Here is a 26,566-nt window from a genome sequence, read left to right as displayed (position 1 = left end):
ATAAGATGTGAGGTGTTTTGCACATCCCCACCAATAAAGCACTGTAGAAAAATGTCTGTTAGTTATTAGGTAAAGGAAGTGTTCCATGTCTGCTTGTAAAATGTTCTGATCAGAGGGTGACACCTGGCGAGAACCTGTGTCCAAGATATCCCCAACAATTCACTCCCAAATGACCCATTATCATTGAGACTTCTAATTAGTAAAGTGAAAAGTAGTGAGGATACATGATCCTAGGAGAAATGAATTGATGTGACTTTAAATCTTTTCAATATCCAGGTGGCTACAGTGTCAATGGAGGATCTGGGGAAAATACTTATGGTCGGAAGTCGTTGGGGCAAGAGCTGAGAGTTAACAATGTGACCAACCCTGATTTTACCAGTGTTCAGCATGGGAATCGTGCTTTAGTTGCAAAAGACATGAGGAAAACACAGGGTAAGGACCATGTCGGCCTGAAGCAAAAGGATTTCTGCTGTCCAGGGTGGTGTTTGAAGTTGGCAGCTGACTGAGGGCCTGGCTGGCCTCTGACCCCTCAGTACCAGAGGGTAGTGCTAGTGTCTGATGCACCATCAGGAGCCAAGTGCAGGGGGTTTCCATGAGGGGAATGAGTACAGGATTTTGCTCCTGCTGCTAGTTTGCTGGTGTGGCAATAGCCACTTTGTTAGTACTGAGAGGCCTCAGCTGAAATGCATGTTGTCACGTCTTCAGCCATCTTAAAAGTATGTGGTGACAAGAAAGAAGATTGTAATAGGAAAACAATTCTCAGTGAGTACTAGTTGCTCCCAGAGAATGCAGCCCAGTCAAGAAACTGACATGGAATTCTTGGGTTGTTCACTGTATTACTAAACACTCAAGCTACTGTAATGCCCTGCAGGTAGAAACTTAAAAAACAAACAAACAAACAAAAACTCAAGCTACTTTCCTTATATTTTGCCATTAGTTGTTTTTAAAAGTTGCAAAAACAGGTACTCATGTATTCAGCCTTCTCATTTCCAGAGCGATCATTGTCTTACTCTGATGAGTCTCGACTGTCAAATCTTCTTCGGAGGATTACTCGGGAAGACGACAGAGACCGGAGACTGGCTACTGTAAAGCAACTGAAAGAATTCATTCAGCAACCAGAGAACAAACTGGTTAAGTAACATTTGTCTTCTGTTAGTGTTTCAAAATCACTGGGGATTGCTAATTTTGATGCTGGGGGGTGAGCTATTGTGGTTTTCCTTATTGAAGTGACTGCGGGGCAGTGGCATGACAGACTGGGGTATCCAAAGGTGAGTGTCCAGAAGCCTCACCTTGTTTTTCACCTCTGCATCTGTGACTGCCTTTCCTCTGCCCCAAATGCTAGTGCAACAGATCAAATAGTGACAACATAACAGAGATTAGTTCAGAGGCAGAAACTTTCCCGACTTTCTGGAGCATCCTTCAGAAGAGGGGCTGAGAGACTGTAGAGGGAAGGGAGAGAACCTCGGAACTCAACCCATGCTCTTAGGCTTCCCTCTGCAGCACACTGTGCCCCACCCTGTATTGGGGGTCCCAAAGAAGTTGCACGTGTTGCAAAACATTGAGACACTGTAAACCTTCTCTTTGAAACAATGTTGAACTGTGGTGTGAAGACCTTAGAGGTTCTAATTTTGTGAATAGGAGGCAGGAACCACTTGTGCCTCTAGGTGTGTAAGATAGAGGGAATTAGAATTTTGTTTCTGAATCTCTTTAAATAAGCAAGTATATTTGTTCTTTAAGAGAAACAAGGCAAATTTTTTTCTGGTTGCTGATATTTACAGGGTGTTAAAGCTTCATGTAGTTGGTGTGTTAACCATATTTCCCATCAAAGAGTTCATGGAGAGTGCTTTTGTGTGTCTGGTACACAGATCAGCAAGGGTGGGTGTGACCTATTGCCATATTTATATAGATTTCTTCTTATTTTAGTGCAAAACATTGCTGCTAACCTGAGTGAAGCCTGTATATGATGGGAGCTGTGTGCATTTTGGCCATGGAAATGGTCACCAAAATAGCAGTGGGGGCTGCCCAGTGCAGATAGTTGTAAAATCAACAGTTGATCAGCTATCAGAAAAAAATCATTTTTTTTCTGTTGAAGTAAGAGTGGCAAACCATGTTAACATTTTGACGCCAAGGCAAATTGAACTTGCATTGCGCTTGCAAGGATTCTGAAAACTGGGTATATCTATTATTACAGGTGCTTGTTAAACAACTGGATAATATCTTGACTGCCATACATGATGTGCTTAATGAAAGGTAAGGTGGATTGAGAGACACAAAGTTTTAACTGGGTTCTTGTATTATGGGGGGAGGGGGGTTTAGAAGTTTTACACTTCCCTTTGCACAGAAGTTCAGTCCACCACAGGTTGGTGTGTGTGGAGGCCTATGTAAGTTTGGAAATGAAGAGAGTGCTACTATGAGATACTCTGGGGTGTGTGTCTGTTGTTTGTGTGTGTGGAGTCTCCATCTTGTCCTAATGTCCCTTATGTGAAGTGATGCCGCATCCTAACTAAGTCTTTGGTGCTAGAGACTGGACATAGTTACCCCTTTGAAAGACAACAAAGAGTCTTGTAACTGCCTTGTAAGATGAATGTGTTTATTTTGGCACAAGCTTTCATGGACCTCAGTCCTCTTCATCAAGTGCATGGAATGTTGTCCTTGGTTGACAGAGAGGAGCGAGTACCAGGGTTAACTAACAGTGCTTCGTTTGCAGTTACTGTTTGCTTGAGTAATGTATCTCTTCTATCCCAAACACTTGACTGCCACACAAGCTTGTCAACCGAAGGATAGCATTTCATTACTTCAGTACTTCATCTGTACTTCAGTACTTCATCTGAAGTAGAATTCCATCTGCCAAGAAACTGAAAAACTTATGCTGAAATAAATGGATTAGTCATTAAGGTGCTACTGACTCTTAGTTGCTTTATAATTCAACTCTTGACTGAATTAGCAATCTAATTTTCATGACTAGCAGTTCTTAATGCTTCTTTGTGTTTTTGTTTTGGATACTTGCAGTAGCAAATTGCTTCAGGAACTGAGACAGGAGGGAGCTTGCTGTCTCGGCCTCCTTTGTGCTTCTCTAAGCTACGAGGCGGAGAAGATCTTTAAATGGATTTTTAGCAAATTTAGCTCGTCCACTAAAGATGAAGTTAAACTTCTTTATTTGTGTGCAACTTACAAAGCTTTGGAGACTGTGGGAGAGAAGAAAGCCTTTTCATCTGTAATGCAAGTAAGAATAAAAATTTAAATTGGTGCATTTTCTGGTTTTGCAGATATTGAATGATCTTCTTAAACTGGAATCTAAGCAGTCAAACATATTAGTGCATTAAAATGCATTTTAAATGTCAGGTGTAATATATACAGTGTTTTGAAATGTGATGTGGGATCTAAAAAGGGCTCAGTCCAGTAAAAACTAAGGCCAATGTTCTGGGGGCGCTATTCTAACCTGTGCTGGAACAGGAAGGTTAGTTGGCCTGCACTTTATCCAGTACAGGTTTGGTGCAGGCTGGGACACAGCTTGGAGTAAGGGGATCATTTCCCCTTAAGCTCCAGGCAGCCTTATGGGGCTACTTGGATCTGCACCACCTAAATCGATGGTGCAGATTTGAGCAGCCTTTGTAATGCTGGGCTGCTCAGAAGTGGGATTAGGATCTGGCTCAAGTGCAGGGTCCTGGTCCCACTGCCCGTTGCCCTCCCAAAACCCCTGTGCCAGGCAGTATGCCACCAGACTAAACTTACCCCGTCCTGGTGCGGGTCTGGTGCAACCAGGTCAGCACATGTTTGTGCACCGACCTCATCTCCTCCCGGGTCAGCACAAACGTGCTTTATGGCATGTTTGCAATGGTCAGAGCCGGTACAAGGGACTTGTGCCAGTTTGGGGGGGGGGTGTAGGATTGCACTGCCCATCATTTTCAGTGCAGTCCTATGGATGTTTGCTCAAAAGGTCTGTCTTGTTTAGTGAGGCATGTTCCCTGGAAAAGCATGCATGAAATTGGCAGCTTGGCCTCTCAACTTTTCCACTTTAGATATTCTGTTCTATCAGGTTTTTTTAATTAGTAGTAGTTGTTAAATACAACTGTTGTAACACCCGTAAACAACTTTTAGAATAAACTGAATGATTTTTGAGTGGGTCTCTTCTCCCTTCCAAAGCTTGTAATGACTAGCCTGCAGTCTATCTTGGAGAATGTGGACACCCCAGAATTGCTGTGTAAATGTGTGAAGTGCATCCTTCTCGTGTCTCGATGTTACCCTCACATTTTCAGCACTAACTTCAGGGTAAGCACTTTCACCCTTCTTGGTTGGTTGATTTTTTTCCTAGCCATTTCATGTTTTATAAGGTGGATTAATTTTTTTTTTTTGGTATTGCTTTCTAAGGACACAGTTGACATATTAGTTGGCTGGCATATTGATCACACTCAGAAACCTTCTCTGACGCAGCAAGTGTCTGGTAAGTCTGAAAAACCATTAAAAGAGTTGCATGCGATGGCCTTTGTACACTTCTGGTCGTCCCTCTTGAAGCCAAAAGCCTCTATTTCTAAGATACTTCATTTCCCTCAGGCCTGGTCTAAGACCTCCTGGTGCCTGAGGCAATGTGTCAAACACTATCCCTTTTGCATGATTGTCCCACCAAATGTCACTGCTGTTGCTCACCCCGCAGCATGTCAGCTGTTGCACCTGCTCCTCCTCCATCCTGTACTGAGTAGAAAAAGAAGTGTGGAGGGAGGGGAGCATGGCTGGCTAGAGTGGTTCATTTTTAAAACCTGTTTAGGGCCAAAGTGCATGTTGGAGCTTATTAGTGTAGCCCAGGAGTTCCCAAACTTGCCGTGGTCACAGCACCCTGTAGTCACAGAGCCCTGTTGTGGCGGTGCCATTGCCTGGCTCTCTCAGGGTGCCGCCATCTTGAATTGTGTGAGATCTCTTGCAATTCAAGATGGTGGTGCCCAGGAGAAACGGTAAGAAGAGGCTGCTGGGGACATCCTGTGGCACCTTTGTGAATTCTTGTCCTATTTTAAACACAGTTTGGGAACCACTGATGTAACCTGTTGCTGCTTTTTTTTTTTTCTCCTTCAAAAGTAGCACTGGTGGGATACCCCAAACAGGGCAGAAACATGGTGGAGCTTGAGGGGTCCTTAGTACTGTGGCCCTGCTATGGCTCTCATGCACTCTCCCTGCTGTTTTACTTTAATTAACTGACTTTCAGTGGAAGTCCCCCATACTATTTTTTTCTCTCCCTTTTATCTCTACCCGTTCTTTCATTTTCAGTGGGGCATCAAGCATCCTTTATGGTTTCCCTTCATGGTTTATTGTTGAAGGTTTATTATATCTCTCTAAAGGGAAATCGCTTGCATTATAGAGTGATGCAATAAAATGTTTATAATTTAGGGGGTTTTTTTAGTGTTGCTTGTTTGCTTTATGTCCCCTTAGCTTTATGTTGGATCTTCCTAAGCTTCGATTCTAACAAGTTTTCTTCGGTTCATTGTGTTTATACAGGGTGGTTACAGAGCCTGGAACCGTTTTGGGTAGCCGACCTTGCGTTTTCCACCACACTTCTGGGTCAGTTTCTAGAGGATATGGAAGCTTATGCTGAGGTACAAAACATGAGTCTTAAGAAGCGTTTAAAAAGGAAGCAGGATATTATGTGTTGTCAGATATTTCTTATCCCTTCCTGTATCAGTTGAATGTCTGTTTATTGTGATTTGGGGGAAAGGTGAATGCTGGCTGGGGTGTGAGAGAGTTCTTAATACAAGGGTGTCCAACTCATTTCATATAGCAGGCCGAACGGTTCCTGGCACCTGCTGAAGGACGGAACTGACATCATTAAGCAGAAGTGATGTCTTTAAGCAGATAATGGCCAGGAATAGGCACTTGTAGGAACTCATCAGTTCCGAACGCTGGAGCCCTCCTCTTACTATGAAAGGAGGGTAAACCCTTCCTCCCTTTGTCTGAATGGGGCAGAGATGTGAATGATGGCACTATCATCACATGTGGTTTGGCTCTTAATTTCTTGGATTGGAATAAGGACAGTGTTGCAGTGTTTAACATAGTATAAGCAACTTGCGCAGAGTGCAATTGCTTTTTGCCTGTTTTTCTTTAGTTTTGTTTTCATTGTGATCTTCTGTGAGAGACGACTCTAATTTGAGACACTTCTATGAGAGATGTGCCTAATTTGACACCCTTGTCATCATCCTAAGATGAGAAACATAATGGTGGTGGTTTTGTTAAAACAAATTGTGATTAAACTTTTAGTTGTGTTGTAAATTTATAGTGTAATATGTTTCACAATTTGAGGTTCTGCTGAACTTTTAACCATCATTTCCTACTAAACATTAGTGTGTTTTTTAAAACCACTTGTGTAAAATAGCATTGTTAGATAAAGTGTCCTATCTGTGTATGGAAAGAGCCTGCGTAAGTCGAAAGGTCTGAAAGATAGACTATGTTCATGCTGGCATGGATATATCTTAGGCTATGCTAAAATCACCTGTGGGGATTTGTATTTGATGCCCACTAACTATGCATTTGTTTTGGTTTTTCATGTAGGATCTCAGCCACGTGGCTTCTGGAGAATCAGTAGATGAAGATATCCCTCCTCCCTCAGTTTCGCTGCCCAAACTGGCTGCGCTGCTCCGGGTTTTCAGCACAGTGGTGAGGAGTATCGGAGAACGGTTCAGTCCGATTCGAGGGCCACCGATTACTGAAGCATATGTCACTGATGTAAGGCTCGTTTGCGTGTGTGTATGTGGTGCTTTTGCCAAGTGGGTTGATAAATCTGTGAAAATTAATATAGGTGTTTAGTGGCAGCAAGTCGAAGATTTGGCAGGAGACTGGTGTGTTTGTTGCTATCTTACTGTTGCTTTTGTTTGGTAACAATATCTTATTCCTGTTTCCAGTTTCCTAATGATTAATGCATTGCCCACTTACCTCAATTAGAGGAAGATGTAACAGAGCGCTTTCTTGTGTGAAAGTTTCACATGCAGAGTTAGATGAAGAATGTTGTTTTGTTTCAAAGCAGGTCTGTACCACAGAGCCAGACCTCAAGAGATTGTGTTAGGCATGTGCTTAAATCCCTTCAGTGGGGTGTAGATGTAACTCTCTCTTGGTTATGCCCTATATGTGCACTGTGCCTGTGCTTTCAGACTTTAAACCTTGTTTTTCATTTGTCATGCTCTGAATGTTGATAAAAGTTGTTGGCAATTATACATAATGGATTGCATGTTTAAAAAGTTGGGAATCCTAAATCCTATTGCAATAACAGAATGTAGGCTAGTCACAGCTAATGGCTCCGTCGGTTTCAGTAGTCCATCATGACTCCCTTTTTTAGCATACAACTAGGGTGACCAGACATCCTCTTTTTCCAGGACATGTCCCCTTTTTTAGTCTCGTTGAGGCTAAAGTTGAAAAGAACTTAAATGTCCTCCTTTCCCCTGTGAGCAGACAGCTGCAGGCAATGCACAGCCTTCTTGTAATTAATAAATTATATGTAATATAATTGTTTGTGTATTATAAATATTATATGTAATATAATTTTAAATTTAATAATAAGTATTATAGTGTTTAACCGCATGAAATCAATATAGGAGTGTTTTTAGCTTTTTTGTTGTCCTACATTTTTCTTGGGTGTCCTATATTTTGGGGTGCCTTGTCTTTTGCGGTTATGACATCTAGTCACCCTGCATACAACCCACTTTCTGTTGAAAGGATGTGAAAGAAATACCATCAGATGAGCCTGTCGTTTTAGTGTGATCCCAAAGAACGCTGCAGTGTCAATGCTTGGGTGAACTGTTAATGTTTGAATATAACTCTTTTTCTTTTCTAGGTTTTGTACAGGGTAATGAGATGTGTGACAGCAGCAAACCAAGTCTTCTTCTCTGAGGCTGTATTGACAGCTGCCAATGAGTGCGTTGGTGTTTTGCTTGGCAGTCTGGATCCTAGCATGACTATACACTGTGACATGGTTATCACCTATGGATTAGATCAGCTGGAGAATTGTCAGACTTGTGGTACTGATTATATCATCTCGGTGTTGAACTTATTGATGCTGGTACATACAACCCTCATAATATCTGAATTTGCTGGTAGATCAGCTTTATGTCTTTAAAAAGTTACTAGTATACTTCTGAATGCCATTTGTAGGGCAGCAGTGACAGGAGAGGGGGCACTGCCTTCATCTCTTGTCTATGAACAGGCTAGCTACTGGGAACAGGAAACCAAACTAGATGGGCCTTTGGCCTGATGCAGCAGGGTTGCTCTTAGGTTAATTTAGTTACATTTGGGGGTGGCAGTTAATTTTTGTGGTCTTGAGCAAATCACTGTATTCCAATATAGTTTCCCACTTACTGAATAGGCAGAAAGATGACTTGTTTTGTGAGATATTTTTTTTTTGGAGGGGGGGAAACAAAGCTCGAACGGTATGTTTAAGCAAGCAAGGGGCTTTGTTTTGTGTATTTGATAACGTGGATCAGTGTTTGATCTTGAAAAAATTTAAAATTTTCTTCCTGATAAAAGCTGGAAAGTGGAAAAATTGCTGCCAAGTGGGTGTATTGATGGTGGTCCTAATAGCCGCTTTTGGATTATGTTGTTCCATCTTCTTGACTTTTGTTACAATTTTTAGCTTAATAGTGCAATTAACTATGTATTTTAAGAGTTGACACGTTTGTGTGTTTTTTGTCTAGATTGTTGAACAAATAAATACAAAACTTCCATCATCATTTATAGAGAAATTGTTTATACCAGAGTCTAAGTTGCTTGCACTTCGGTACCACAAGGAAAAAGAGGTAAGCAGTAAATTGTTGTCTTGCTGTCCTTTTGGCTCACTTCTGTTTTAATGTTAAATGGGTTATTTTAAGCCAGGATGGGAAGTCTGATCATTCCTCTCCTTATGTGTGGTGTGTGAATATGGGGGGAGCAAGCATGCTTGATGCTGGGAGGTGTTGTGTAAGACCCAAATTCAGTCCTGGCTTGGCATGAAGTCTGAACCAGGCCAGTTTTCCTGGCCTGGTTCAGAACCATCTGAAGAAGCCTGAAGAACCTTCAGATCCATCTGAAGAAGACAGTTCTCCTTGGAAATTAGCTTTTGTCTGAAAAGAAATTAGTATCAGAAGCCTTAAAACTTATTATATCTTCAGTAATATTAATGATGTTCAACAGGGTAGATGAAGTATTTTTTTTAAAGTGTTTGTAGTTAAGAAAACCTAACTTTGCAGCAGTCCATATTTTAATACTGTGTCCTAAATTCTGTTTTCAAGGTGGTTGCAGCAGCACATGCTGTATATCAAGCAGTACTGAGCTTAAAGAACATTCCAGTTCTGGAAACCGCCTACCGGTTGATTCTGGGCGAGATGGCCTGTGCTTTGAACAGTCTCCTTTGCAGCCTGCAACTTCCGGAGGCTTGTTCTGAAATTCAGCACGATGCTTTCAAGAACCATGTATTTGATGTGGCCAATGCCAAATTTGTTGTCATATTTGACCTTAGTGCCCTGACGACGATAGGCAATGCTAAGAACTCATTGATTGGCGTGAGTATCTCTCCGGCAGATAGATTGGCATGAGTTTAAATGGCTTGCTATATTTTTTCCTAGTTAAGGATCAAAAACCTGGCTGTGTTTGGAGACAGTTAGCAAGTCGTCTTGGGTCAGTCATCCTGCAGTATTGTGCAAAGACTGCCGTGCGTGTTTTTACTCGAGTGAGAAAAGGCTTTCTGGACTGGTATGCTTTCAGTATCCAATTTTGCAGTCAGAACTGGTCAATGGTTTCATTTAATGTTCAGCAATTTTACATTGCTTTATGCAAGAGAGTACTATTTGACTCCACTTTGCTTTTGGATCTCTTTTGCAGAAGGGAAATTTGTGCGCTTTCCTTTTATGGCAGTGTTGAGGAAGGGAGAAAACTGTGCAGAAGTGCATTTCTCATTCTGTGTGCCTGCAAATCTCCCCTTTGTGGTTGGCAATGGAATGCCCTTTCCTGCACATGGTACTGTGCGGCTTCTAGTATGTGTGATGTATGCAGGAAAAAAGAACCATTTTCAGCTATGTGAAAGCTATTTTTCTAAAATTAATGTCCTTTGATCTTTGCATCACACTTTCTATAAATCTTTATGGCTGAGATTGGACATGTTTCTGGAGGCAAAATCCATTACAGGTTACAAGCCATGATGTGCATGTACAACCTCCTGATTTTAGAAATGGGCTATGTCAGAATGCCAGATGCAGGGGAGGGCACCAGAATGAGGTCTCTTGTTATCTGGTGTGCTCCCTGGGGCATTTGGTAGGCTGCTGTGAGATACAGGAAGCTGGACTAGATGGGCCTATGGCCTGATCCAGTGCACTGTTCTTATGTTCTTATGAGATTTGAGCTGGTTGTAGGAAGCAGTGTGAGCCAGACATTTGGTCCATCTAGCTCCATATTGTCTCTGACTGGCATTGGCCTTCCAGAGTATCAGGTGGAGTGGGGTCTTTCCCACCCATACCTGGAGATGCCAGGAATAGAACCTGGAACCTTCTGCATGCTAGGTGCTACCACCTCGCATATACAGGTGAGTGCCACTTAACTACGGGGATGTGCTCTCTGAATCATGCCGTTAAGTGACCTCAGTGACTTAGTTGTTTGAAGCCGCTGGAGCCAAGGGGAGCTGTGCTCCCCTTCCCTCCAGAGGCTTTTCTGAGCTCTGCAGAGGCCGTGAGCATCTGCCAGTGTCTTTTGCAGTGCTTAGAATGGATGTTTCAGCCCAAAAAACTCAACTTCTGGTTTCTAGAGAAACCGGAAGTGACCTTTTTATGCCTTATAAGGCATTCTGAGGTTCAGGGAAGTCCTCCTTACAAGGCATAAAAACATCGCTTCTGGTTTCCTTCTGGAAACCGGAAGTTTTTTTTTTGTTTTGTTTTTTGTTTTGCTGAAACAGCCATTCTGAACCGAACAAAGGCTGTGGGTGGAAACACATGGCCTCTGCAGGGCTCAGAAAAGCTTCTGGAGGCCAGGGGAGCACAGCTCCTCTTGTTCTGGAGGCTCCGGTTGGGGAAGTGTGGAATCAATGACTGACCGTCGTATATGCAGTCTGTCGAGGATTGGAAGGTTGCTAAGCAATGTTCACCTGCATCTGGATCTGGCGATACAATGTCAAAACCCCTTGTCTATTTTTGATGAAGATAGGAATGATGATAATGTAATTTTGGTATAAGCTCACTTTACACTTGCTTGTTTTTGGCAGATGTGGGCCCTGTCTCCAACGGTGTTTGCACTGCTGAGCAAGAACTTGATGGTTGCGCATGATGACATAGCTGTCCACTTCCCTGCAGTCCAGTATGCCGTGCTTTACACACTCTATTCACATTGCACCAGGTATGAAAGGCAGCCATTCCATTCAGTAAGAGGCAAAAAAAAAGCTGACTTACTATTTGTATCCTGCTTTTCAACCACTAGGTTTTTCAAAGTGGTGCTCAACACTGAACATGACATTTTAAATCTGCCTCCCCACAATGTTCCATCTGTACTTTTCACTTACGGAGCATGGTTCTGCTGTATTTTTAGAGTACTTTTTCCCTGCAGTCTTACAAGAGGGTTCCCAGGCTGTTTCCCAAATTAGAATCAGGTACAAAGCCCCTTGTTGATCAGAATGCACCAGAAAGAGATGGAAGATTAACACGCGTAGCTTGCAGTCTTCATAGGCAGTTTTTCTTGGTGGTGGTAGACCAGTTTGGATGGAGATTAAATCTGGCTCTAGGGGCAGGAGGATCTGGGTTGGCAACTGAGGCAGACTGAGTGAGAAATGGTTAGGAATCAATGAAACAGGACAGTAAAATGGAAAAATTGAGGCTCAGATATCACTGTTTACATGTCGCTGTAAGTTAATGACTACAACCCTGTGTGTGTTCTTTCATGATCTGGTTAAAAAATAATGTTCTGTCATTCTCCAGGCATGACCACTTCATATCTAGCAGCCTCAGCTCCTCGTCCCCTTCTTTGTTTGATGGTGCTGTCATTAGCACTGTAACCACGGCTACCAAGAAGCATTTCTCCATCATACTAAATCTTTTGGGACTCTTGCTCAAGAAGGATAATCTTACACACGATACTAGGTAACTGTTGCTTTCTTCTGGTCAAAGCATGATGTAGTTCTGACAGATTATCAGGTTCCACCAACAGTATATCAACATATGACCATCTGAGCGTTACAGATTTATGGCTGTCATAAATTTGGTGGGATTAGTTGTATCTTGCAGGGAGGTAGCTGCCAAATGCAGTTTGTCTGCCTATGTGTAACTACGTCAGTGTAGCTCTGAAGCAGCATACTGTTGCTGGAAGTGGCATGTGGTCCTAACCACTTGCTGCTGTTGAAAAAATCTCCATAAGTGTGTCCAGTCCTTTCTTAAAGCCACCTAAAACAGTGGCCATTGCAAATTCTGTGGCAGTGAATTTCTCAACCTAGTTATGCACTCTTGATCCTGTACATGTTTCTTTAGAAGCAAGTTCCATGGAATTCGCGGACTCCCCAGTAAGTGTGTTTAGGATTACAGCCTTAATTGGGAAGTAACATGTGTGTAGCTCCTGATCTCCTACAATTTGAGGAGGCTTTTTAAGTTTTACTTTACTAGGTGAAATTGTCTGACCCATGGATAATTTCTGCTGACATGTTACAAGAAATAGGGCCTACTCAGTAGTGGCACCAACGCTATGGAATTCCCTTCCCCTTGACTTAAGAATGACTCCCTCTCTTGAGACTTTTTGGTGAGACCTGAAGACCCTTCTGTTTAGAAAAGCCTTCTGAGCCTTTTTTAACATCTTTTCACAATCTTTTAATATCTTTTTAAATACCTGGTTACAGGCCGGATTCTTTTATGATTTGCTGCTCTATGCTCTTTTTACCTGATTACTTTTAATCTGACTACTGTTATTATGATATGATGTTAATATGCTTTTATCTGTTTTTAAATTATGTTTTTAATTTGTTTTAACCTTATTGTAAGCCGCCTTGAGTCCCTCCGGGGAGAAAGGCGGGGTAGAAATAAAGTTGTTAATAATAATAATAATACTTGAATCTTGTCGACATGTTGAAGTTGGTTTAGAAAATTCGATCCATGCTTTATCATCCTCTTTCTAGGAAATTGTTAATGACCTGGGCCTTGGAAGTGGCTGTCCTAATGAAAAAATCTGAGACATACGCACCACTCTTCTCGCTCCCATCTTTTCATAAGTTCTGCAAAGGACTTCTAGCAAACAGTAAGAACCTTGTTTTGTGCTCTAGTTAGTATTAAGAGATCTGTAAATGAACCTCCTTCCTGTCCAGTTGCTGTCTTCAAGTGTGCTGTTGGCTAATACTCCTTTCAGTCCAGCCTCCTGTTCCACTGATAAATGAAAATAAAAAGCCCTTATGTGAAGGGGCCCAAGTTGTAGAATTGATTGCGCAGTGTTGCAAGATGCCTTGTGGCTTCATGTGTCTGTAAAAAGGAATAGGTCTGCATATTGTAGGATTAGTTTTGGAGCTGGTTGTAGACTAGGTACACTCAGGTGGAAAAAAGAGTGAAAAGTCAAAAGTATGAAACAAGTTCTTTGAGCCCAAGCAATGTTACACTTCTCAAAACTTGACTAGCATTCTTCCTCCCCCTCCCCCCGCTTCAAGGCTAATTCTTACCTCCCGCCAGTTTCAAAAGCAGTTGTGAATCAGATTTGAGTTGGAGTCCTTCAAAGAAGGAAATTTTGACAGTTCCACTGAGTTTGCAGCATGTTGTTTGCTGGCTTTTTGCATAGAGCTGTGACTAGTAAGGCATATCTACAAGCTTTCTTTCTATTTAACATCTCAGACTATGACATAGTACAGGGGGCTTAAACTGGGGTTACTGTTTTGTACCGTGATGCTGATTGGAGGAAAGGGACTCTAATCTGTGATCTTTATTCTCCTTAAATATCGTTAATGTTTGATGTCATGTAACCAGAAGATCAAAAGCAATTTCACTAAGTTGCACAATCAAGATGGGACAATAACCCTGCCATCTTTTCATCCCACACGCAGCTCTTCTAGAGGATGTTAATGTTTGTCTTCAGGCATGCAGTAGCCTCAATGCTTTGTCACCTTCTCTACCAGATGACCTGCTGCAGAGGTAATGGGATAGTTTTGTCTGTTTCTAAGGCAAAAAACATGCTCTGACTTGTGTGTGCCCTTTATTTATTTGTGGTATTTGTTTTGTTTGGGTGTGTTAGGTGTGTTGATGTATGCCGTGTTCAACTGGTCCACAGTGGTGCTCGTATACGACAAGTTTTTGGGAAACTGTTGAAGTCTATTCCTTTAGATGTAGTACTAAGGTAAGTAGCTTAAGTGTATTATAAAGTAAAATTTGGAGTGTAGATGGGGTGTGTGCCTGGGATCTGTATTGAGTTCTTTATTATAGTGAAATATGTACAGGTACCCATATCCCATATAGGTGTTATATACATCCATGTGGGGAATAATCCAGGGCAGGATGGGTCTACCAATAGTGGGATCTACTAAGACTCCTCTTGCAGATAAAAAAACGGGGTCAGCATGCTCCTCCTTGCAAAAAATTGCCCCCAAAGTGACCCAGACCATGCATGCTAGCTCTGGGAAGGCAGAGAGTTGGTTAATTTGGGGCAGGGGAATGGATGATCCAACCTCTCTGCTGCGTGCTCTGTAATGTCACCGGTGTGGTGGTAGCCCCCACCATTTTCTAGTGCTCCTTGTATCGGTGAGCTGGTGGATCACTGAGCAGTGCACTGTCAAGGCACCACCGTCTTCTGGAAACAGTGGCTGAATCAGGTTTCTCTGTCAGCTCCCATGAATTGGGTGAGAAGCAGTGGTAGAAGCTGTGAAAGTATTTACATATCACTTTTCCATAAAAGAGGTCCTAAGGCAGTTTACATAGGAAAACAGATGGAAAATGGTTCCCTGTGAGCCCCTTTGGGACAATCTAAAAAGAAATGCAAGAGAGAGATTCCCAAAGGGCTTCTAGAACAGATGCTGTACTGGGGATGAATGAGGACTGTTGCCCTTCCCCTGATAAATATAAGAGTGACCACTTTGAAAGGTGCCTCTTAGCCCACTAAGTAGGAGTTGTCAGGCAGGTGGGATGATGCCAGCAGAAAATGGTGTGTTTTATTAGTACTCCAAGCGCTGCATGATACAGTTGTTGGGCCTGTGCTTCACATGTTCCCACTGGTCCTGGGAGACAATAGCCTCTTCTTTGTCTTTTGGGAAAGCACTCGTCTCTGACCAGCGGCTGTGCTTGGAGCACAGTGTAACCACTGTAAATTACAGTGCTTTTGATGAGTAAAACTTTTTTTCAGCACTTTTTTTAAATGTTCACCTTCTTTTAGGAGAGGGGAGTAGAATTAAGGGGACTCTAGAAGCCTGAAAAGTCAGTTGAGGGGTGGAGAAAAACGAATTATCTCTCTTTTGGTTTGCAGCAACCACCACCACACGGAAATCCAAGAAATCTCGCTGGCAATAAGAAACCACATGAGCAAAGCCCCAAGCAATACCTTTCACCCGCAAGACTTTTCCGACATCATTAGTTTCATCTTGTACGGGAGCTCTCACAGAACAGGGTAAGGGCTCCCCTGTTTTAAGTGAAGAGGACGGTGTGTAAGTCCCAGGAGAAATAAATCACAGTGTACCAGTTCCTTTGCTGAGGGGTGGTATTGGCAGTCGGTTGCCTTGATTTGTGGTTTAATGTAGTGACACATTTTACAAACTGACTTGGTGCACTGTGCATATTACCTTGTGAGGCAAACGGCTATGCTTTTTCATGAAAGTGTAAGAAACAAAATAGCACGGACAGTTCTTTCCTCGTCATCTTTTAATTTGCTTTAAAATGATTGTAAACTGCTGTTTGCTTGGGCATAGTGAAGGAGACAATTCTAAATTGGGGTTCTGCATGTAGTCACCTTTTAAATGAAAATCCTAGATTCCCCCACCCCCACCCCAAGTTGTATCTTGGTCCCTATGTGCATGCAAAACACTTAACGTGTCTTATTGATACTGCCTTATAGCTATCCCGTAAAACAAATAAGCATTATTATCCCCATACTGCAGATGGGGAAGATAGAGGCTGAGATGGAGTGGCCTGCCTAAGCCCACCTAACAAGTTAATGGCAGAGGTGTGGTACAGCTGGGATAATTGTATATTTTGCTACTTAAAGAACTTCCCTTAGTTTGAAATGAAATGTGGGGTTTAAGTTCAGACAATTTTCATTGCATCTGCACCTGTCCTTAAACATGGTGTGCTTCTGTTGTTTCAGGAAGGAGAGTTGGTTAGAGAGGTTATTTTACAGTTGCCAAAGACTGGATAAGCGTGATCAGTTGAGTATTCCGCGCAATTTATTGAAAACAGAAGCTGTTCTCTGGCAGTGGGCTATCTGGGAAGCAGCACAATTTACTGTCCTGTCGAAGCTGAGGACACCACTTGGCAGAGCTCAGGATACATTCCAGACTATTGAAGGTAACTTCAGAGCCCATATTTTTTTTAAAAAGGATTTAGTTTCTAAATCATAGTACAGTTGGACCTCGGTATCTGTGGGGGATCTGTTCCTGGACCACTGGACACAACCAATGGTGTTTTTTGTTGAGTCCAGAGGTGTTCTGAGGCCCACAGAGGCTGCATGTGGCCTCTGTGGGCCTCAGAAAGTCTTCAGAATGTGACCAGAGAACATCTCCAATCAGCCCAGGTCCAGTCTGCGGATGAGTTAAATCTGCAGGTTCTGAACTCATAGATAAAAAGGGCAGATCTATATAATACTTGTTTTGGTCACCTTCTGGATGTATTAAAAGGTGAAAATGCTAAATGAGATAACCATGTGGATTTTTTTTTGGGTCCAATTTATTGAATATATGTAAAGATTTTCTGGGTGATTTTTATTCACTTAAATGTATACAATGAATGAAAATTAAGCATATGCATCCATTATTATATAACTTTAAAATGATCAGTGCACATAATGTGTGGTTCTCGTTGGCACTTTGGCATAAGATGTGTGGTACTGCATACCTTGAAACACTTCTGTATGTTTGTTTATAGGCATCATCCGAAGTCTTGCGGCCCACACGCTAAACCCAGATCAAGATGTCAGCCAGTGGACTACAGCAGATAACGATGAAGGCCATGGCAGCAACCAGCTTAGACTAGTCTTACTTTTGCAGTATCTGGAGAATTTGGAGAAATTGATGTATAATGCTTATGAAGGGTGTGCCAATGCACTCACCTCTCCACCCAAGGTTTGTGTTCATTGCAGCAGCTTGCACTGCTTCACTAAACTCTTGTGGGGCATGACAATTAGTTCCATATCAATTAAGTTATTTATACATTTTGTGCAAAAGTTTCTCATAACAAATAATGATTTCCTTGAAAACTATGCATTCAGTGGTTATTGCAGCCCTGTCAGACCCAGTTTAAATAATAATAATAATAATAATAATAAAACTTTATTTTTATCCCGCCCTTCTCCCTAACGGGACCCAGGGCGGCTAACAACATATTAAAAACAATAAAATTTAAAAAACATTAATACAGACAGATAAAAACATTTAAAAACACACTACAGGGCCATAAAAACAGTAGTCAGATTAAAAGAGTAAAAGAGCAGATCACCGAGGAAACAAGCCTGTAAAACTAAAAGATGTATAAAAAGTTAAGAAGGCCAGAAATCAGAAGGCTTGTTTAAACAACAGTGTTTTCAGGCCTCGCCGAAAGCTCTCAAGAGAGGGAGCCATTCTCAAGTCAAGGGGAAGGGAGTTCCATAATGTTGGTGCCACTACCGAGAAGGCCCTATTTCTTGCAGCCACCCCCCGGACCTCCTTGGGTGGCGGCACTTGCAAAAAGGCCTTCTCTGATGACCTGAGATGGCGAGCCGGATTGTACGGGAGTAGGTGGTCTCTAAGATATCCTGGCCCAGAGCAGTATAGGGCTTTAAAGGTCAAAACCAGCACCTTGAATTGGGCCCGGAAACGAATGGGCAGCCAATGCAGCCCCCGGAGAAGCGGGCTGACAGAGTCAAACCGCCTGGCTCCGGTGACCACACGGGCCGCCGCATTCTGTACTAATTGTAGTTTCCGAACCGTCTTCAGGGGCAGCCCCACATAGAGCGCGTTACAGTAATCTAACCTCGATGTCACCGTGGCATGGATCACCGTGGCCAGGTCTGCACGATCCAAGTACGGTCGCAGCTGGCGCACCAGCCGAAGCTGAGCAAAGGCCCCCCTAGCCACAGCCGCCACCTGGGAATCCAGGAGCAGCTGCGAATCCAGGAGGACCCCCAAGCTGCGAACCTGCTCCTTCAGAGGGAGTGCAACCCCATTCAGAGCAAGTTGATAATCCAGCACCTGCATCGAGGATACTGTGCTAAAGCATGGTTAATGATGAAAGTTGTTGCTTTATGTTGCTCTCTTACTTTAATGCATAGGGACAGTTGTGTGTGAGCTTGTTTTGCATAGATTTGTGTTATAATGTTTGGTACTCTAAAGGGAAAAATGTAAAATTAAGACAACTTACGATATTCTGGAAGAATTCAGGAAAGCTGTTTATATCCCCAGCAAATTGTTTTGTGTTGTCGCCTGTGTTTCTGATAAAACTAAACTGATATGACTCAATATGAAGGACATTTCCCTCCCCCCATCTAATCAAAGGTTATCAAGACATTCTTCTATACGAATCGGCAGACTTGCCAAGATTGGTTAACTCGCATTCGACTCTCCATCATGCGGGTTGGACTGTTGGCTGGGCAACCAGCTGTGACCGTCAGGCACGGGTTTGATCTGCTGACGGAGATGAAGACCAATAATGTGTCTCAGGTACGGTGTTTCCATAAATGAACATTTTGAAGATTGTTCATGTCCACATTGGGGCAGATTTAATTTCCAGGAAAAATGTGTTGTCTGCTTATCTCTTCCCAGCTTGTCCCCATTGTGAGGTACCTCATGTGGGGTAGTGGCCAACATTGATTAGGGAGGGCTCTTGTGCATTCTACTGGTTTTTTTGTTCCAAGAAATAGTTATTTCTGGATTGGAGCCAAAGAGTGACTTCTTCAACTGCTTCTGATCTCTTCTTCACTCTGTATCTTTCTTGCCCAACTTGTTCTCCTTTCGAAGTGTAGGGCTCAGGTTGTCACATAGCTTCACCTTTGTGCCAACCACCTCCACTTCCAGAGACGTCAGTGCCCCACAATTCCTGGTGCTACTGTGGCACTTCGCATGAGTGCAGAATAACCTCCATGGCCAAACACCACATCATATTGTGACTCATATCACTGGTTGAAATGCAGTGGTCTAGGCCTATAAATTGAAGCCTCTGTTTCTCCCCCCCCCCATCACTAGGGAAATGAATTGGAAGTAACCATCATGATGGTGGTGGAAGCACTCTGTGAGCTTCATTGTCCTGAAGCAATCCAAGGAATAGCTGTCTGGTCATCTTCGGTAGTTGGAAAGAATCTTGCCTGGATTAATTCCGTAGCTCAGCAAGCAGAAGGACGGTGAGTTATTGATGTTTAAATTCACTTCTCCAGGAGTGAATTTAGTGTATTTCAATTAAATGAAATGCAAATGCTCTTTTTTTCTGTAGAGCTTTTGTGAATCATTTGGCAGGAAGGGGAGGGCAGAAGACTCAAGGAGTGCATCCCCCATCTCATTGTGGCTTCTTGGTTGGAGAGAATGTGAGAGATGAGCACAGATACCCTCTGTCTCCATCCCCTTGATTCTAAATGATAAACAGGGAGGGACAGAGAAAAAAACCTATGAGCAATACTATAAATTCCTCTCTCTGCAAATCTCTCAGAAGCAGAAGTCCAGAAGGGGAGATCTGATACTCAGCAGGCTGGACTGAACCTGTGGACCACTTACTCTCAGTCAGTCACTACTGTATGGTCTTCTATTGCTACACAGTTGGAAATGTTCACCTTTTTTCATTTGGAGGGTTGAGAGCCATCAAAGTGAGTGAAACGTCTAAAGTACCATCTCTAATGGTTAATGCTGTAATTTTCTTTTAAGGTTTGAAAAAGCATCTGTTGAGTACCAGGAGCACCTTTGCGCCATGACAGGTGTGGACTGCTGTGTTGCAGGTTTCGATAAGTCCGTTCTCAAGTTGGCCAATTCAAACAGTGGCAATAATGCCAGCCCCAAGCACTCCTTGAATGGTAAGTGTTGCCTCAGGTGGGGGTTGTATTGGTTTTAGTGTGGGTGGGGCCGGTGTGCATCCCTGCACAGCCTCCTGTGTGTGAGGTGTGAGGGTTCAACCATCTGACTAGGAGCAGGGAGACCAGGTTCAAATCCATATTCCGCTTATCTCTGATAACCTTGAAAGTGTGGGGGAGATGAGTGGATTCTTGCAAAGCTTCTCTCTTTCTCTCTCTCTCTCTCTCTCTCTCAGTGGGTGGGTAGAGAGGATGTTATGCCTGGGCATGTGGGATCTGGTCTCTGAAAAGCTTGGCTAGACAGGATCTGGCTTCTAGGCTCAAGATACATAATTGAATGTGTACCGTTTCTGTACTGAAACTACAGTTTCCAAGCAACAGAACGGGTTTGCTGAGCAATATTGTAAACCAGCACTGGTAGTACTAGATCTGCTATAGATGAAAGCATTATGTGGGAGAGTGCTTGTTGGGAACTGCTAGTTAAAACTCCCCCAGTTTTCAAAAGGCATTTATGAAGTGAGACAGGAACTGCAGTTCGGCAATGAAAGTCCCCCAAACCTCATATACACATAGGTCATTCCTGCAAGTCTTAAGGGGTTGGCTAAAAATAGATCTGGCCTGAACGACACTTTAAACTTTGTCAAAGGCATGGATATTGAAACCTCAAATTTCTTAGGTGATTCACGAAAGACTGTCCTGGCTAAACCGAGCGAGTCTTCGCCTGAAGTCATCAACTACTTGGGAAACAAAGCTTGCGAGTGCTACATCTCCATTGCCGACTGGTCCGCTGTGCAAGAGTGGCAGAACGCAGTCCATGACCTGAAAAAAAATGCCAGCAATGCTTCGGTCAATTTGAAAGCAGATTTCAACTACATCAAGTAAGTGTCGTTTGACTTCTCCGCCTGTCAGTTGTGCCTAGGGTAGGTGTAAAGGGAACGAAGGAAAACAGGGACATGTACAGCTGGAGTGTGAAACCAGGTCACAGTTTCATTGAATGCCTGGCTAGTACGGCAGTTCCAAGGCCAGGCAGCTACAGTGAGGCAGACTAGCTGTTTGGCCCAATGCTGGAAGCATACTTACATTGGGAAGACACTGCTTGAGTTTGGATGCCATCCATGAGTGCAGCTTCTTTTTTCATCCGTTAGCAAGACCGGAGTATCACAGGTTGAAGTCTCTGCCAAGCAGCTCACTACAATTGTGCAACTTGCACTAAAGCTTTATTGGTGAATGGCTTCTAATTTTGATTCCCAAATGCTCTCCTTGACTCTGAACGTAGTCCCGGACTCCTTTGTTTTTGTAGTGCTGAGTGAAGGTGGAAGAGGGTAATGAAGGGTGGGGCTTGTGCGATGGACTTGGTTGAATGCATACAAGGTGGTTTCTGTGTTTATCTCATCCCAGCCTTGAGTTTTGGATTGTGTTGGTTCTGCTACTAGGGACCAGCAAGCTCTGCCTCTTGGCCCTGCCCAAGTAGTAAAATGTTTTTGATCAGAAATCGGCAACTCTTCTCACCAAGGCATTCAGTCCAATAGAGCGCATACCTTTGGGGGACTTGCCTCTCTGTCTTTCCAAGCAAATGCAGCTTACCCCTTTTGAAAATCCCACTGATATTTGAAATGCGACTGTAACGTTAACGGCCTGTGAAAATCCACACTTGGCAAATGAACTCGCCTATCTTGTCCTATCTTGTCCGAAAGGCCTTACTTAAGGCCCCAGCTGAATTAGATTTCTCTGGTCATTTCCAGTTCTAATTTAGAGGAGGCACTAAGATAAAGTAGAAATGCTGCACTGAAAACTTTCCTTGCAGGTCACTGAGCAGTTTTGGATCTGGAGAACTTACTGAATGTACAGAGCAGCTGGAACTGCTTCCAGGGGAAGACATTAATTTGCTTATTGGAGGATCCAAAGAGAAAATAGGTAAACTCTAAGCATCTAAAACAGCTCTTTCAGTGTGCCTTCAGGCTCTGCTTTTGCTTCCATACTTGCGTATGGGTGATACTTCCTTTTATAGAAAGCAACAAACAAGCAGCGAGAAGGATAATGAACATTTTTATATGTCAACCTCTGTAGATATGAAGAAGCTTCTTCCCAACATGCTATCACCTGATCCAAGAGAGCTTCAGAAAGCGATTGAAGTTCAGTTATTGAGAAGCTCGGTGTGTCTGGCAACGGCTATTGACCACATTGAACAGGAACAAAAATGGCAGCCTATTACAGAGTGAGTGCTTGAAAAATTCTCATCTTGCAGTTGTAGCTTAGACAAAAATGTGTGTTTGCAATGTGCAGTGTGCTCTCCTGTCCTGGCACCTCAGTGGAGTTGTTGTCTTCTCAACCCCCCCATCCTATAAAACCGTTATCCAAAATGAGCTGTTCTCCTCTCTCCTTCACCCCACTGTTTCTCCCAAGGGAACTGGTGATCAGAAGGGTCACAACTGCAGGAACACTGTGTGGAAACTTTAGATCCTGCCAGCAAAGGAATTCTCCGTTTCCCTGATCATTCTTCGACATACAGAGGGAAAGATCCACATACCCACTTATCAACACCTGTTCCTCTGTTTCTGTTTCCTGAAACACTGTTATGTGCTTGGCAATGACATGTAAATAGCTGTGTGATAAACTTGAAAGGCATTTAGTGCTTTCCAGCATTTTTGTTTCAGGAACTCCAGTGCACATAAAACATGTAGAATATTTGTGTTTTTCTAAGCCTTCTGCAGCGGTGAACAAGGCGTACTAGAAGAATGCACAAAAAAGCCCACCATAACTTTAATATAATTCTTGTCTGTCTTTTTATTTCAGAAATCTTGTAAAGTACCTCAAACAGACCTCCCGAATTGCTATTGGGCCTTTGAGACTTGCCACCTTGACCGTGTCTCAGTCTTTGCCAGTACTGAGTACCCTGCAGCTGTACTGTTCCTCTGCTCTGGAAAACACTGTGTCAAATAGGCTTTCCTCAGAGGTATTTCTGTTGTTCATACCGAAAGGTTTTATAAATACGCATTCTGTGTGTGTGTGTGTGCGTGTGTGTGTGTGTGAGAGAGAGAGATGTGGGAGCAAGGAGTCCAATTCTGATCAGTATTGCAGTGTGCAGGGAGGTTAATCTTTTTCCCCTTTGTGCTGTTTTGTTGCCACCTTGGCATAGCTGCTTCAGGGGCAAATTGCTACTTGGGGGAGTTGTGGTAAAATGGCACAAGGGAAAAAAACCACTACCTTGGGCAGCCAGTTTTTAGAAAAATGCCTCTCTGGCTTGTGATCTGTTGGACATGTACAGTGGATCCTCCACACATGGGTACTTCTGGAGGCTCCTCACACTTATCTGCAGCCTCCAGAGGCATCTCCTGGGTTGCACTGAGCTTGCAACCCCACTGTGTTGGCGTCTAAAGGCCTCAGAATGGACTGCAGAAGCTACGTCTGGTTTTTGGAACCGGTTTGACTGGAAGTAACTTCCAGAGGCTTATGTGGGCAATTCTGCAGCCTGTGGGGGCCAATAGAGTGGATCCTGACCTGGTGCAACCCAGGGGACTTTTCTGGAGGCTCTACGTAAGTAACTGTGTGAGCTTCGGGAGTGGACCCCAGCATCTATGGAATTCATGGGGGGAGGGGTCTGGAATCAAGCCCCTGTGGATAAGGCGAGCTCAGTGCAGTTTTTTTCCACTGCAATTCAAGAGGAACTTGAATTGCACAATTTCACAATTGAATTTTTTAGACCCCTGCTAACTGGTTAAGAGGCACTTTTTCAAGTGGGTGCTCTACTTTTATTTAGCAGGGGGAGAGTAACTGGCCCACCTCACCCCAGTACTGTCTGTTCTAGTGGCAGTCTGCTGGTGTTGCATCTTTTTAGATTGTGAGCCCTTTTGGGACAGGGAGCCATTAGATATTTGATATTTGATTTTCTCTGTAAACCACTTTGTAAACTTTTTGTTGTAAAGCGGTATATAAATACTGTTGTTGTTGTTGTTGAATTTCACAATTATTTGTGAAAAAGCACACGGCAACTATGTAGGAATATTTGTATTGGAAGCAACAGAGATTGCTTTTTAGACTGTTTTGAAGTGCCTTCTCCATGCACTCAGCGTTTGTGCTCTTTGCAGGATTGTCTCATTCCTCTCTTCAGTGAAGCATTGCGGTCGTGCAAGCAGCATGATGTCAGACCCTGGATGCATGCCCTAAGATACACCATGTATCAGAATCAGTTGTTGGAGAAACTTAAAGGTATATACATTTAAACTACAAGCACCTGTCTTTTTTTACAGGTTTAACAGATAATTCACTGTTTGTCGTTGGTAGCCTATGATACTATCTGTTTTTTTCCTTTCTGCTTACATCAGTTCTGCTTAGTGTATGTGAACTTCTCTTTTCCCAAGCTAGAGTCTGATAATAACTCAGAAATAAAGCCTATCCTTTTATCTGATTTTTTTCTCGAAGGGGAAAAGAATGCAAGGAATCAAATAGAAGAAAGAAGTTGGAATCATTAGTATTACTGCTTATATCATGCCATCAGTGTTCAAAGCATTTTATGCAAAATGTAAGGACAGTCCTTGCCTTACAATTTAGAGAGACACAAGGGAAACAGAGAAAGGGAAGTGGAGGTTGGGAAGATTATCCAATTTCACTTATGTGTGCTTGAGTTTTGTTATTGTAGGGGCAAAGGATGAAGGCATTAGGGCAGAGTCTTCACTGGAAAGGTGTGTTTTAAGAAGGGATTTGAAGAGTAAATGTGGAAGGGTTGTGGGATGTGTGTTGGGAAGAACAGATTTCATCAGAATCCTGAAACTTTGAGGGTTTAAATCAACAAAACATTTCATGAATTTTCCTTGCTTAAATGTGAAAGGATAAACTTGTGTGTGCTCAATCCAGGACATTATTATTACATGTCATTGTTCAGGGGGATGTTGTTAGCTTGTTGCAAGTGGCAGACTTGCTTTAAAAAGATCTTGCTGGTGTCTTGGCTTTTGTGCTGTTCAGAGCAAAGTATTCCTGTGAGGAGCCACTTAATGGAGCTGGGCCTGACCGCTGCAAAATTTGCTCGTAAGCGTGGCAATGTTGCCTTGGCGACTCGCCTGCTTGCTCAGTGCAGTGAGGTTCAACTCGGAAAACTGACGACGGCGCAAGATTTGGTCCAGCACTTTAAGAAGCTGTCCACTCCGATCCAAATGGATGAAAAATGGGGTCCCGAGCTGGAAATTGAAAAAACTAAATTGTTATATACAGCAGGTATGTGTGCCTCTTTTTAAAATCAAAATGAAAACTGCAGGGTTTTCCAGGAAAGCTTTTGTGGTTGTCCCGGATATGGTTTTGAAACTTTTTTAAAAAAGAATACAACCTTTGTAACTTTTAGCCCCAAAGAACTGAATTTTATTAAGAGGCTCCTGCCAGGCGCCTCTCCTGTTGGGGAGGTTCCCAACATACTTTACAATAAATACATAAATGAAATACATTAAAAGCAATTTGATCCCTTTGACCCCCTCCCAGGTACACCAGTGCTAAAACAATGCTGTTTTTCAGGCCAGTCAACCCATGCCATGGAAATGTTAAGCTCATGTGCCTTATGCTTCTGCAAATCTGCCAAAGCCGAATATGCCGTAGCCAAGTCTATCCTTACACTAGCCAAATGGATCCAAGCCGAATGGAAGGAGATCTCGGGGCAGCTGAAGCAAGTCTACAGGGCACGGCAGCAACAGAATCTCGCTGGTCTGTCCACGTTGTCTAAAAACATCTATACTTTGATTGACCTGCCGTCTGTCAATACCATTGAAGAGGACTATCCCAGGATTGAAAGTGAATCCACAGGTAGAAAAGACCCTCTTTGCCTGTATGCATGTTTGTTATGGTGGTTCTGTGCAGCTCAGGAAGAGGCAACACTATTTGCTGTTTTTATTTTTCTTCCTATTGCTTGAGGGGTTTGCTTTCCATGTTGCAACCCAAGGAACATTTCCCCTTGTAAAGGAAATGAAAGTGCACTCTTAAAATGGTGTTAGTCACACTGTATTCCTGGTTTTAGAAGTTTGCTACCTCAGAATGCCAGATGTAGGGGAGGGCACCAGGATACAGGTTGTGTCTTGCTGTCTTGTGTGCTCCCTGAAGCATTTGGTGGACTACTGTGAGATACAGGAAGCTGGACTAGATGGATCTTTGGCCTGATCCAGTGGGGCTGTTACGTTATTCGGGAGCAGTAGATAGCATGCACTGCTTGAAGTAACTTCTCTGTCTGTTTTGTTCTGTCATTCCAGTAAACATCGGTGTTGGAGAACCAGATTTCATTTTGGGGCAACTCTACCGTCTGTCTTCAGCGCAGGCGCCTGAAGTAGCCAAGTCATGGGCTGCGCTTGCCAGCTGGGCCTATAGATGGGGCCGAAAGGTGGTTGATAATGCCAGGTAAATCTTGCTCTTTAAAGCGAATTGTTCTCCAAGTAACCAAATTCATCTCCAAACAGAGGAGATGATTCTCAGATGGCAT

General features: G+C 43.0%; 2 protein-coding genes across 2 annotated transcripts in view; both read left to right on the top strand.

Moving 5' to 3' along the window:
• SMG1 (SMG1 nonsense mediated mRNA decay associated PI3K related kinase) overlaps nt 1–26,566 on the top strand; it is a 68,212-nt gene that overhangs the window by 9,442 nt on the left and 32,204 nt on the right. Inside the window, exons 3-32 of the mRNA XM_066609464.1 lie at nt 277–432; nt 994–1,130; nt 2,192–2,250; nt 3,010–3,223; nt 4,144–4,269; nt 4,369–4,441; nt 5,485–5,582; nt 6,532–6,705; nt 7,808–8,032; nt 8,664–8,765; nt 9,237–9,506; nt 11,195–11,325; nt 11,901–12,062; nt 13,085–13,203; nt 13,994–14,081; nt 14,182–14,283; nt 15,403–15,543; nt 16,237–16,436; nt 17,013–17,209; nt 18,617–18,781; nt 19,304–19,458; nt 19,973–20,118; nt 20,792–20,993; nt 21,920–22,029; nt 22,183–22,330; nt 22,909–23,068; nt 24,201–24,321; nt 25,075–25,323; nt 25,615–25,899; nt 26,340–26,484. Coding sequence (XP_066465561.1) covers nt 277–432; nt 994–1,130; nt 2,192–2,250; nt 3,010–3,223; nt 4,144–4,269; nt 4,369–4,441; nt 5,485–5,582; nt 6,532–6,705; nt 7,808–8,032; nt 8,664–8,765; nt 9,237–9,506; nt 11,195–11,325; nt 11,901–12,062; nt 13,085–13,203; nt 13,994–14,081; nt 14,182–14,283; nt 15,403–15,543; nt 16,237–16,436; nt 17,013–17,209; nt 18,617–18,781; nt 19,304–19,458; nt 19,973–20,118; nt 20,792–20,993; nt 21,920–22,029; nt 22,183–22,330; nt 22,909–23,068; nt 24,201–24,321; nt 25,075–25,323; nt 25,615–25,899; nt 26,340–26,484 — 4,660 coding nt within the window. The remainder of the gene's footprint in view (nt 1–276; nt 433–993; nt 1,131–2,191; nt 2,251–3,009; nt 3,224–4,143; nt 4,270–4,368; nt 4,442–5,484; nt 5,583–6,531; nt 6,706–7,807; nt 8,033–8,663; nt 8,766–9,236; nt 9,507–11,194; nt 11,326–11,900; nt 12,063–13,084; nt 13,204–13,993; nt 14,082–14,181; nt 14,284–15,402; nt 15,544–16,236; nt 16,437–17,012; nt 17,210–18,616; nt 18,782–19,303; nt 19,459–19,972; nt 20,119–20,791; nt 20,994–21,919; nt 22,030–22,182; nt 22,331–22,908; nt 23,069–24,200; nt 24,322–25,074; nt 25,324–25,614; nt 25,900–26,339; nt 26,485–26,566) is intronic.
• RPS15A (ribosomal protein S15a) overlaps nt 21,899–26,566 on the top strand; it is a 61,040-nt gene continuing 56,372 nt past the window's right edge. Inside the window, exon 1 of the mRNA XM_066609468.1 lies at nt 21,899–21,903. The gene's annotated coding sequence lies outside the window, so the exon portion shown is untranslated. The remainder of the gene's footprint in view (nt 21,904–26,566) is intronic.

Source organism: Tiliqua scincoides, chromosome 13, assembly GCF_035046505.1.
Source record: "Tiliqua scincoides isolate rTilSci1 chromosome 13, rTilSci1.hap2, whole genome shotgun sequence".
Classification (NCBI taxonomy): domain Eukaryota; kingdom Metazoa; phylum Chordata; class Lepidosauria; order Squamata; family Scincidae; genus Tiliqua; species Tiliqua scincoides.
The sequence above is the reverse complement of the archived record's forward strand: the minus strand, read 5'-3'. Positions and strand labels throughout refer to the sequence as shown.